At 42.9% G+C, this 13,444-nt stretch overlaps 1 protein-coding gene across 4 annotated transcripts in view; it reads left to right on the top strand.

Annotated features, from left to right (window-relative positions):
- Positions 1–5,288: 5,288 nt before the first annotated feature.
- Positions 5,289–13,444, top strand: part of LOC115179489 (NTPase KAP family P-loop domain-containing protein 1-like) — a 16,396-nt gene continuing 8,240 nt past the window's right edge. For 3 of the 4 annotated variants that reach the window (XM_029741041.1, XM_029741039.1, XM_029741043.1), the window contains exons 1-4: positions 5,289–5,553; positions 8,853–8,923; positions 9,656–9,784; positions 12,104–12,378. In XM_029741041.1, the coding sequence (XP_029596901.1) occupies positions 8,911–8,923; positions 9,656–9,784; positions 12,104–12,378 (417 nt within the window). In that variant the 5' untranslated portion in view covers positions 5,289–5,553; positions 8,853–8,910. Of the gene's footprint in view, positions 5,554–8,852; positions 8,924–9,655; positions 9,785–11,548; positions 11,652–12,103; positions 12,379–13,444 lie in introns of those variants that run through there. The other variant, XM_029741040.1, reaches the window with a different exon arrangement.

Raw genomic sequence — 13,444 nt, 5'->3', positions numbered from 1 at the left:
ATTCTGGGTTTGAGTCCAGGCTCTGTCTCAGTGGTCTAAGACACTGCATCACAGTGCTAGCTGTGCCACTAGAGATTCTGGGTTCGAGTCCAGGCTCTGTCGCAGCTGGCCAGGACTGAAAGACCCATGGGGGGGTGCACAATTGGCCCAGCGTCGTCCGGGTTAGGGGAGGGATGTCCTTGTCCCATTGCGCACTAGTGACTCCTGTGGCGGGCCGGGTGCAGTGCATGCTGACACAGTTGCCAGGTGTATGGTGTTTCCTCCGACACATTGGTGTCAAGAAGTAGTGTGGCTTGATTGGGTTGTGTTTCGGAGGACGCACGGCTCTCGACCTTCGCCTCTCCCGAGTCCGTACGGGAGTTACAATGATGGGACAAGACTGTAAAAAAAGCCTTGGCTATTAATAGACAATTCGTATGCTAGGCTACAGTGGATTTAGGTGGTCTGTGCAATGTACGCCAGAGACAAAACAATATTTTAGTCTGACGCAGGATTTTTCCTGTGAGTGGAGTGGTGTACCCAGGGAGAAAACTAAAGAAATCTTCTGTCATTTCATTTGTGGCCTTATACTGCCATCTATTGGAATTATTTAGCAACTGCTGTAGTACTGAATAAAGTGTATATCCTTACTAAAGTAATAATTACTCAGAATTGCAAAAGATACAATTTTCCATTAAATTGAATGACTTATAACCATAAAAAAACAATTTATAGCATAAAAAACAATGAAACTGACATAAATCAAAAACACCAAACATTTAGTTAATTTAAACAATGTTTTTGTCTGACGCACGTTTCGTGCCTGTGAATTGAAGTTGAAAACTGGCAAATGTGTCGGTTTAATTACATTTTAAATAAAAAAGTATAGTGCCTATGTCACGGGTGTCGTTGGGTAGCGATGACCAAAACGCAGCAGGAATGTGGATGCTCATCTTGATATTTATTAAATAAAGTGAACATCAACAAAAAAACGAAGAACAACAGAAGACAGTTTAACAGGCTATAATAACAACAGCAGTGCTAAAGACAACTACCCACAAAACCCCAGGTGAAAACAAGCAACTAATATATGACTCCCAATCAGGAACAACGATGTACAGCTGTTCCTGATCGGGAGCCACACAGACCACACAGAAATAGACAAACTAGAAAACCATACAAAACACAAACCCTTCTGCCACGTCCTGACCAAATACTAATACAATTACTCCCTCTGTTGGTCAGGATGTGACAGCCTAGGCCTATTTAATGAAACCCTGGCTGTTGACCTAGGCAACAGATCGCAAAGCAGAGACTCCCCATTCCCCACTGAGCTTATTTTTGGAAATGGCAAGAACACTTTTTCATCCATAAACACATACAGTATCAAGTGCAACTACACTGTCCTCTGCAGCTCATACCAGCAGGATGTGGAGTCTTTTCATTAGGAGGGATGTTTACCGTGGAGGCTCAAAACAATTATTAGGATCACATTTCCTCAATTAAAATTTTAGATCTATGGGGACACCTATACATTTGGCACGGGTGATCATTGAAGCCTTTTATCATCTGGACATGATGTTGAAATATCTTCACGCCAGGCTTCCATCATAGACTCAACTGAATGAAAAAAAAATTAAGAATTACAGGGGGCAGTTTAGAAAAAACGTTAAGATTGCTGAAAGGCCAGTCTCTTTGGCAATGACAAGGAGTGGCAAGGAGTGGATTGTTAAAGAGACTCGTACTCAAGCTAATTGAGCCCTGCCAACAGACAGAATAGAAAGAGAGAGAGACAGACAGAATAGAGAGAGAGAGAACCCTACAGACAGACAGAATAGAGAGAGAGAGAACCCTACAGACAGACAGAATAGAGAGAGAGAGAGCCCTACAGACAGACAGAATAGAGAGAGAGAGAGAGCCCTACAGACAGACAGAATAGAGAGAGAGAACCCTACAGACAGACAGAATATATATAGAGAGAGAGCCCTACAGACAGACAGAATATATATATATATAGAGAGAGCCCTACAGACAGACAGAATAGAGAGAGAGAGAGAGCCCTACAGACAGACAGAATATATATATAGAGAGAGCCCTACAGACAGACAGAATAGAGAGAGAGAGAGCCCTACAGACAGACAGAATAGAGAGAGAGAGAGCCCTACAGACAGACAGAATATATATAGAGAGAGCCCTACAGACAGACAGAATAGAAAGAGAGAGAGCCCTACAGACAGACAGAATATATATATAGAGAGAGCCCTACAGACAGACAGAATAGAGAGAGAGAGAGCCCTACAGACAGACAGAATATATATAGAGAGAGCCCTACAGACAGACAGAATAGAGAGAGAGAGAGCCCTACAGACAGACAGAATAGAGAGAGAGAGAGCCCTACACACAGACAGAATAGAGAGAGAGAGCCCTACACACAGACAGAATAGAGAGAGAGAGCCCTACAGACAGACAGAATAGAGAGAGATAGAGCCCTACAGACAAAATAGAGAGAGAGAGAGAGCCCTACAGACAGACAGAATAGAGAGAGAGAGAGCCCTACAGACAGACAGAATAGAGAGAGAGCCCTACAGAGACAGAATAGAGAGAGAGAGAGAGCCCTACAGACAGACAGAATAGAGAGAGAGAGAGCCCTACAGACAGACAGAATAGAGAGAGAGAGAGCCCTACAGACAGACAGAATAGAGAGAGAGAGAGCCCTACAGACAGACAGAATAGAGAGAGAGAGAGCCCTACACACAGACATAATAGAGAGAGCCCTACAGACAGACAGAATAGAGAGAGAGAGAGCCCTACAGACAGAATAGAGAGAGAGAGCCCTACAGACAGACAGAATAGAGAGTGAGAGAGCCCTACAGACAGACAGAATAGAGAGAGAGCCCTACAGACAGACAGAATAGAGAGAGAGCCCTACAGACAGAATAGAGAGAGAGAGAGCCCAACAGACAGACCAAATAGAGAGAGAGAGCCCTACAGACAGACAGAATAGAGAGAGAGAGCCCTACAGACAGACAGAATAGAGGGAGAGACAGCTATACATTTGGCACGGGTGATCATTGAAGCCTTTTATCATCTGGACATGATGTTGAAATATCTTCACGCCAGGCTTCCATCATAGACTCAACTGAATGAAAAAAAAATTAAGAATTACAGGGGGCAGTTTAGAAAAAACGTTAAGATTGCTGAAAGGCCAGTCTCTTTGGCAATGACAAGGAGTGGCAAGGAGTGGATTGTTAAAGAGACTCGTACTCAAGCTAATTGAGCCCTGCCAACAGACAGAATAGAAAGAGAGAGAGACAGACAGAATAGAGAGAGAGAGAACCCTACAGACAGACAGAATAGAGAGAGAGAGAACCCTACAGACAGACAGAATAGAGAGAGAGAGAGCCCTACAGACAGACAGAATAGAGAGAGAGAGAGAGCCCTACAGACAGACAGAATAGAGAGAGAGAACCCTACAGACAGACAGAATATATATAGAGAGAGAGCCCTACAGACAGACAGAATATATATATATATAGAGAGAGCCCTACAGACAGACAGAATAGAGAGAGAGAGAGAGCCCTACAGACAGACAGAATATATATATAGAGAGAGCCCTACAGACAGACAGAATAGAGAGAGAGAGAGCCCTACAGACAGACAGAATAGAGAGAGAGAGAGCCCTACAGACAGACAGAATATATATATAGAGAGAGCCCTACAGACAGACAGAATAGAAAGAGAGAGAGCCCTACAGACAGACAGAATATATATATAGAGAGAGCCCTACAGACAGACAGAATAGAGAGAGAGAGAGCCCTACAGACAGACAGAATATATATATAGAGAGAGCCCTACAGACAGACAGAATAGAGAGAGAGAGAGCCCTACAGACAGACAGAATAGAGAGAGAGAGAGCCCTACACACAGACAGAATAGAGAGAGAGAGAGCCCTACACACAGACAGAATAGAGAGAGAGAGCCCTACAGACAGACAGAATAGAGAGAGATAGAGCCCTACAGACAAAATAGAGAGAGAGAGAGAGCCCTACAGACAGACAGAATAGAGAGAGAGAGAGCCCTACAGACAGACAGAATAGAGAGAGAGCCCTACAGAGACAGAATAGAGAGAGAGAGAGAGCCCTACAGACAGACAGAATAGAGAGAGAGAGAGCCCTACAGACAGACAGAATAGAGAGAGAGAGAGCCCTACAGACAGACAGAATAGAGAGTGAGAGAGCCCTACAGACAGACAGAATAGAGAGAGAGAGAGCCCTACACACAGACATAATAGAGAGAGCCCTACAGACAGACAGAATAGAGAGAGAGAGAGCCCTACAGACAGAATAGAGAGAGAGAGCCCTACAGACAGACAGAATAGAGAGTGAGAGAGCCCTACAGACAGACAGAATAGAGAGAGAGCCCTACAGACAGACAGAATAGAGAGAGAGCCCTACAGACAGAATAGAGAGAGAGAGAGCCCAACAGACAGACCAAATAGAGAGAGAGAGCCCTACAGACAGACAGAATAGAGAGAGAGAGCCCTACAGACAGACAGAATAGAGGGAGAGACAGCCCTACAGACAGACAGAATAGAGAGAGAGAGAGCCCTACAGACAGACAGAATAGAGAGAGAGAGAGCCCTACAGACAGACAGAATAGAGAGAGAGAGAGCCCTACAGACAGAATAGAGAGAGAGAGAGAGCCCTACAGACAGACAGAATAGAGAGAGAGAGCCCTACAGACAGACAGAATAGAGAGATAGAGCCCTACAGACAGACAGAATAGAGAGAGAGACAGCCCTACAGACAGACATAATAGAGAGAGAGAGCCCTACAGACAGACAGAATAGAGAGAGAGAGAGAGAGAGTCCTACAGACAGACAGAATAGAGTGAGAGAGAGAGAGCCCTACAGACAGACAGAATAGAGAGAGAGAGAGAGCCCTACAGACAGACAGAATAGAGAGCGAGAGAGCCCTACAGACAGACAGAATAGAGAGAGAGAGAGAGAGAGCCCTACAGACAGACAGAATAGAGAGAGAGACAGCCCTACAGACAGACAGAATAGAGAGAGAGAGAGAGCCCTACAGACAGACAGAATAGAGAGAGAGAGCCCTACAGACAGACAGAATAGAGAGAGATAGAGCCCTGCAGACAGACAGAATAGAGAGAGATAGAGCCCTACAGACAGACATAATAGAGAGAGAGAGAGCCCTACAGACAGACAGAATAGAGAGAGATAGAGCCCTGCAGACAGACCAAATAGAGAGAGATAGAGAGAGAGAGCGAGAGAGAGAGAGAGAGAGCCATACAAACAGACCGAAGGAGAAATTATCTAGTGAATGATTAGCTTTTAGCTGATATCTGCATTGTAAAGCTGTACAGCGGGCAGGAAGTTAGCCAGGCAGGCCCTGGGCTAGGGGTGTAAAGTTCACCACACCTTAGCCATTGTAGCGGTGGGTAGCAGCATTCTCTCTCTGTGGTTCCCTCTCTCAGTCACAACAAGACAACATCTATTGATCCTGTCCCTGATCCGTGTTAGGAGGAGGAGTGGGTTCTGAGACGTCCAACTGAAAGGTAAGACCTCTGTTTCATCTGATGGGTTTTGATTGGATACAGGGCATTGTAGTGTATCTCAAATAGCTGAATTCTAAGTGGTTGCTCATGGTCAGTAAGCACTATGCTATCTTATAAAGCACACACCCACCTTATCCTGGACACACCCACCTTATCCTGGACACACCCACCTTATCCTGGACACACCCACCTTATCCTGGACACACCCACCTTAACCTGGACACACCCACCTTATCCTGGACACACCCACCTTATCCTGGACACACCCACCTTATCCTGGCAAGTACTACTAACTGCATGTACACTACAAATAGCCTATTGGATGTATAGTATCACAGTAACTCACTGGATGTATAGTAACTCAGTAACTCACTGGATGTATAGTAACTCAGTAACTCACTGGATGTATAGTCACTCAGTAACTCACTGGATGTATAGTAACTCAGTAACTCACTGTATGTATAGTAACTCAGTAACTCACTGGATGTATAGTAACTTAGTAACTCACTGGATGTATAGTAACTTAGTAACTCACTGGATGTATAGTAACTCACTGGATGTATAGCAACTCACTGGATGTATAGGAACTCACTGGATGTATAGTAACTCAGTAACTCACTGGATGTATAGTAACTTAGTAACTCACTGGATGTATAGTAACTCAGTAACTCACTGGATGTATAGCAACTCACTGGATGTACAGTAACTCACTGGATGTATAGTAACTCAGTAACTGACTGGATGTATAGTAACTTAGTAACTCACTGGATGCATAGTAACTCAGTAACTCACTGGATGTATAGTAACTTAGTAACTCACTGGATGTATAGTAACTCAGTAACTCACTGGATGTATAGCAACTCACTGGATGTATAGTAACTCAGTAACTCACTGGATGTATAGTAACTCAGTAACTCACTGGATGTATAGTAACTCAGTAACTCACTGGATGAATAGTAACTCAGTAACTCACTGGATGTATAGTAACTCAGTAACTCACTGGATGTATAGTAACTCACTGGATGTATAGTAACTCAGTAACTCACTGGATGTATAGTAACTCAGTAACTCACTGGATGTATAGTAACTCAGTAACTCACTGGATGTATAGTAACTCAGTAACTCACTGGATGAATAGTAACTCAGTAACTCACTGGATGTATAGTAACTCAGTAACTCACTGGATGTATAGTAACTCACTGGATGTATAGTAACTCAGTAACTCACTGGATGTATAGTAACTCAGTAACTCACTGGATGTATAGTAAATCAGTAACTCACTGGATGTATAGTAACTCACTGGATGTATAGTAACTCAGTAACTCACTGGATGTATAGTAACTCATTAACTCACTGGATGAATAGTAACTCAGTAACTCACTGGATGTATAGTAACTCACTGGATGTATAGTAACTCAGTAACTCACTGGATGTATAGTAACTCAGTAACTCACTGGATGTATAGTAACTTAGTAACTCACTGGATGTATAGTAACTCAGTAACTCACTGGATGTATAGTAACTCAGTAACTCACTGGATGTATAGTAACTCAGTAACTCACTGGATGTATAGTAACTCAGTAACTCACTGGATGTATAGTAACTCAGTAACTCACTGGATGTATAGTAACTCAGTAACTCACTGGATGTATAGTAACTCAGTAACTCACTGGATGTATAGTAACTCAGTAACTCACTGGATGTATAGTAACTTAGTAACTCACTGGATGTATAGCAACTCACTGGATGTATAGTACCTCACTGGATGTATAGTAACTCAGTAACTCACTGGATGTATAGTAACTCAGTAACTCACTGGATGTATAGTAACTCAGTAACTCACTGGATGTATAGTAACTCACTGGATGTATAGTAACTCAGTAACTCACTGGATGTATAGTAACTCAGTAACTCACTGGATGTATAGTAACTTAGTAACTCACTGGATTTATAGTAACTCAGTAACTCACTGGATGTATAGTAACTCAGTAACTCACTGGATGTATAGTAACTTAGTAACTCACTGGATGTATAGTAACTCAGTAACTCACTGGATGTATAGTAACTTAGTAACTCACTGGATGTATAGTAACTCAGTAACTCACTGGATGTATAGTAACTCACTGGATGTATAGTAACTCAGTAACTCACTGGATGTATAGTAACTTAGTAACTCACTGGATGTATAGTAACTCAGTAACTCACTGGATGTATAGTAACTCACTGGATGTATAGTAACTCACTGGATGTATAGTAACTTAGTAACTCACTGGATGTATAGTAACTCAGTAACTCACTGGATGTATAGTAACTCACTGGATGTATAGCAACTCACTGGATGTATAGTAACTCAGTAACTCACTGGATGTATAGTAACTCAAAATAGCACCAGAATGACATATACTGTATACATTGAGGTGTATTTAGTCACCAAGTCATTTTATTTCTATCTTATCTACTGCTTAAGTTGTGTTGTGATGCACTTTCTATATAACCCTGCTGTTATATTAGTATTCAATTCCCCACCCTCTCTCTCTCTCTCTCTCCCTCACTCTCTTTTTCCTCCCCCTTCTCATTCACCTCCACCCTCTCTCTCTCTCTCTCTCTCTCTCTCTCTCTCTCTCTCACTCTCTCCCTCACTCTCTTTTTCCTCCCCCTTCGCATTCACTTCCACCCTCTCTCTCTCTCTCTCTCTCTCTCTCCCTCACTCTCTTTTTCCTCCCCCTTCTCATTCACCTCCACTCGCTCTCTCTCCCTCTCTCTTTTTCCTCCCCCTTCTCATTCACCTCCACCCTCTCTCTCTCTCTCTCTCTCTCTCTCTCTCTCTCTCTCTCTCTCTCTCACTCTCTCCCTCACTCTCTTTTTCCTCCCCCTTCGCATTCACTTCCACCCTCTCTCTCTCTCTCTCTCTCTCTCTCTCCCTCCCTCTCTTTTTCCTCCCCCTTCGCATTCACTTCCACCCTCTCTCTCTCTCTCTCTCTCTCTCTCCCTCACTCTCTTTTTCCTCCCCCTTCTCATTCACCTCCACTCGCTCTCTCTCCCTCTCTCTTTTTCCTCCCCCTTCTCATTCACCTCCACCCTCTCTCTCTCTCTCTCTCTCTCTCTCTCTCTCTCTCTCTCTCTCTCTCACTCTCTCCCTCACTCTCTTTTTTCTCCCCCTTCTCATTCACCTCCACCCTCTCTCTCTCTCCCTCCCTCTCTTTTTCCTCCCCCTTCTCTTTCACCTCCACCCTCTCTCACTCTCTCCCTCCCTCTCTTTCACCTGAGGTTTTGTAAGTGTTATTCTTTGTCATTCACAGATCACAAACAGCCATACATTACCATTATTCTCTGGGTGCCGTTGGCAACACCAATACAATGATAACAAAAGGTGAGCTCTCTCATGCGAGAGAAAAAGAGAAAATTGAGATTCCAGATTCCATTTCCTCCTCCAAATTGTTAGTTTCTAGGGTCCCTCACTCTCAACCCCTCTCTGAGTTACCCTAACCCAATTATGGCTGTGTGAACAGAATAGAACAGAACAGCACCCGAATGTTTGCATAATGATATACTGGGCCTGTTCTGTAACTCTGCAGCTGGAATACACAAACACAGGACAGTGTCCCAAATGGCACCCTGTTCCCTATGTAGTGCACTACTTTGGACCAGAGGCCTATGGGGGAATAGGGAGCCATTTCAGATGCAGTCATACTGTAGGTTTAAAAAAGAGGAAGTTGTGTGCAACTGGTAATAATTAGGACATTTGATAACCTTTATTATCTCATTGGAGGAAATTCATGTGGTCACATGCTTTAAAAATCACTCCCATCATTCAGAAAACACTGTCAATCATTAAAGAAATATATTTTGGTGTTTGTTTCATTAGTCCATTGTTGATATAGTCCCCAAAAGGTCAGATCAGCAGTCAAATTTTCAAGATATAGAACTTTCAAAATACAGAAATACATCCGGTATGATGCATTTTGGTCCCTTTATTTTCATCTTTTAGATTTTTTTCAGTAGAATGGAAAATGTTTCCCATTACATTTGAGCTACTTAACCGACCTATCAAAATGCCTGGAAGGAATGTTCTGTGCTACATTCATCTCTTTTGATTCTATAGATTTGCCGTCGGATCACATCTATGCTTACGCTCTGTCCAAGACTCTGATTAAAGTGTCCTCTCCTGCCACGGTGGGCCTCTACTCATCATGTCAGAACCGCATCAACATGATCCTCAGATATATAGAGGGTAGGTAGACACAACATGATCCTGTCTTATAGAGGGTAGGTAGACACAACATGATCCTGTCTTATAGAGGGTAGGTACACACAACATGATCCTCAGATATATAGAGGGTAGGTAGACACAACATGATCCTGTCTCATAGAGGGTAGGTAGACACAACATGATCCTGTCTGATAGAGGGTAGTTACACACCACATGATCCTGTCTCATAGAGGATAGGTAGACACAACATGATCCTGTCTCATAGAGGGTAGGTAGACACAACATGATCCTGTCTCATAGAGGGTAGGTAGACACAACATGATCCTGTCTTATAGAGGGTAGGTAGACACAACATGATCCTGTCTCATAGAGGGTAGGTAGACACAACATGATCCTGTCTTATAGAGGGTAGGTAGACACAACATGATCCTGTCTCATAGAGGGTAGGTAAACACAACATGATCCTCAGATATATAGAGGGTAGTTACACACATGATCCTGTAATATAGAGGGTAGTTACACACAACATGATCCTGTCTGATAGAGGGTAGTTACACACAACATGATCCTGTCTTATAGAGGGTAGGTACACACAACATGATCCTGTCTCATAGAGGGTAGGTAAACACAACATGATCCTGTCTCATAGAGGGTAGGTAAACACAACATGATCCTCAGATATATAGAGGGTAGGTAGACACAACATGATCCTCAGATATATAGAGGGTAGGTAGACACAACATGATCCTGTCTCATAGAGGGTAGGTAGACACAACATGATCCTGTCTGATAGAGGGTAGTTACACACCACATGATCCTGTCTTATAGAGGGTAGTTACACACCACATGATCCTGTCTCATAGAGGATAGGTAGACACAACATGATCCTGTCTCATAGAGGGTAGGTAGACACAACATGATCCTGTCTCATAGAGGGTAGGTAGACACAACATGATCCTGTCTCATAGAGGGTAGGTAGACACAACATGATCCTGTCTTATAGAGGGTAGGTAGACACAACATGATCCTGTCTCATAGAGGGTAGGTAAACACAACATGATCCTCAGATATATAGAGGGTAGTTACACACATGATCCTGTAATATAGAGGGTAGTTACACACAACATGATCCTGTCTGATAGAGGGTAGTTACACACAACATGATCCTGTCTTATAGAGGGTAGGTACACACAACATGATCCTGTCTCATAGAGGGTAGGTAAACACAACATGATCCTGTCTCATAGAGGGTAGGTAAACACAACATGATCCTCAGATATATAGAGGGTAGGTAGACACAACATGATCCTCAGATATATAGAGGGTAGGTAGACACAACATGATCCTGTCTCATGGAGGGTAGGTAGACACAACATGATCCTGTCTCATAGAGGATAGGTAAACACAACATGATCCTGTCTTATAGTGGGTAGATAAACACAACATGATTCTGTCTTATAGTGGGTAGGTACACACAACATGATCCTGTCTCATAGAGGGTAGTTACACACAACATGATCCTGTCTTATAGAGGGTAGGTAGACACAACATGATCCTCAGATATATAGAGGGTAGGTAGACACAACATGATCCTGTCTCATAGAGGGTAGGTAAACACAACATGATCCTGTCTTATAGTGGGTAGATAAACACAACATGATTCTGTCTTATAGTGGGTAGGTACACACAACATGATCCTGTCTCATAGAGGGTAGTTACACACAACATGATCCTGTCTTATAGAGGGTAGGTAGACACAACATGATCCTGTCTCATAGAGGGTAGGTAGACACAACATGATCCTGTCTTATAGAGGGTAGGTAGACACAACATGATCCTGTCTCATAGAGGGTAGGTAAACACAACATGATCCTCAGATATATAGAGGGTAGTTACACACATGATCCTGTAATATAGAGGGTAGTTACACACAACATGATCCTGTCTGATAGAGGATAGGTAGACACAACATGATCCTGTCTTATAGTGAGTGGGTAGGTACACACAACATGATCCTGTCTGATAGAGGGTAGGTACACACAACATGATCCTGTCTTATAGTGGGTAGATAAACACAACATGATCCTGTCTTATAGTGGGTAGGTAGACACAACATGATCCTGTCTTATAGTGGGTAGGTACAATATGATCCTGTCATATAGAGGGTAGATACAACATGATCCTGTCATATAGAGTGTTGCCAATATTCATCCACTCAGGATGCTCAGCGTTAGAAAGTAGCCCTAATGCCCAGAGCTAGAAGGAACATATCCTTATCTCACTGTTCTCTTTCTCTCTCTCTCTCTCTCTCTCTTGCTCACTCGCTCGCTCCTTGACTAGTCCACATGGAGCAGGAGGCAGAGAGGAGGGAGCAGAGTTACCAGGGCAGGTCCAAGCCTCGTTCCGTCAAAACCTCCATCACTGGTCTCCTAGCTCTGATCTGCAGGCTGCTGTTCTACAGACCCGTCTGGACCGAGGAGAACCAGCGACGGAAGAATGTCCGGTTCATCTATGTTCGGTTCTCCGCATGGCACTTTGCCGGGAGTGACCTCCTCTGGGCAGGGCTGGTGATGAGACTGTGCCTGGCACTGCAGGAGAGCTTCGGGAAACTTCAGGTGCTTTACCCTAGAGGTTAGAGGTTAACTTCAGGTAGGTAGCCTAGAGGTTAGAGGTCAGAGCCCAGCTAGCACATTTGGTTCCTTGGAGGTTGTGAGAACGTATGTTTTTGGTTTCCCATTGGTTCTGGGAATGAAGCCATACGTTTCCCGACCTGTAAAACTGAAGTTATTTTTTTTTTTACGTTCTGAGAATGGAAGTGAATGTTTTGCCTGTTCTGGGAATGTACCTTTTTAGGTTGCGGGGAGGTTCTGAGAACGCTTTACTATGGTTCCCTAAACGTTTACCTGGAAGGTTTTATTAAAGTTGTGAAAACAAAAATTATAGGTTATTTGAAGATGATGAGTTAATGTTCTGAGAACATTTCAATAAGACTTTTGATTACACTGTTAGCTTAGTTGGGATTAACTGTTTTGCTTAGGTATCAAACACATTTATGTTTTATTGTGGCACGGCGTCAGTGAGATTCAAAGCTATGAAATTAGTCCACTGCGGTACAAGGATGGAGCTAGCATGCCATGTTGTTTTTTTATTCATACAAAGCTGTTCATTTTAGTCTGTTCAAACAGACCCCGTTTCAAAGTAAACAAGCACTCATTAAGATCAGGCGTGACTAATTTAGTGGGCTCAGCCAACACACCTGAGCACACTTAACAAGATAGAGAATAGAGAGAGTCTAGTTGATGCTGAGAACAGAATGTATATGTTTTTAAATTACATTCTTAGAACGTATTTTGAACGTTACTAATGTTTTTCTATGTCTTTTATGAAATTTCTTCTTAATGTTATGATAACATGACTTTAAATAGAACCATGAGGAAACCTGCAGAAAACGTTATGCTGAAGTACTGAAATTCCCACAGAAGGTTGTTTCTTAACGTTCTCGAAACAATTTGAGAACATTACTTTAAATAGAACAATGAGGAAACCTGAAGGAAATGTTATGCTGAAGTACTGAAATTCCCACCTAAGAAACATATGGTTCTCAGAACATTATGTGCTAGCTGGGTATCCTGCACCATTCCCAGAACGTTGTGGGAAGGATGTATGCAAAATAACTATTGG

The sequence above is a fragment of the Salmo trutta genome, chromosome 39 (genome assembly GCF_901001165.1).
Source record: "Salmo trutta chromosome 39, fSalTru1.1, whole genome shotgun sequence".
Classification (NCBI taxonomy): domain Eukaryota; kingdom Metazoa; phylum Chordata; class Actinopteri; order Salmoniformes; family Salmonidae; genus Salmo; species Salmo trutta.
The sequence above is the reverse complement of the archived record's forward strand: the minus strand, read 5'-3'. Positions and strand labels throughout refer to the sequence as shown.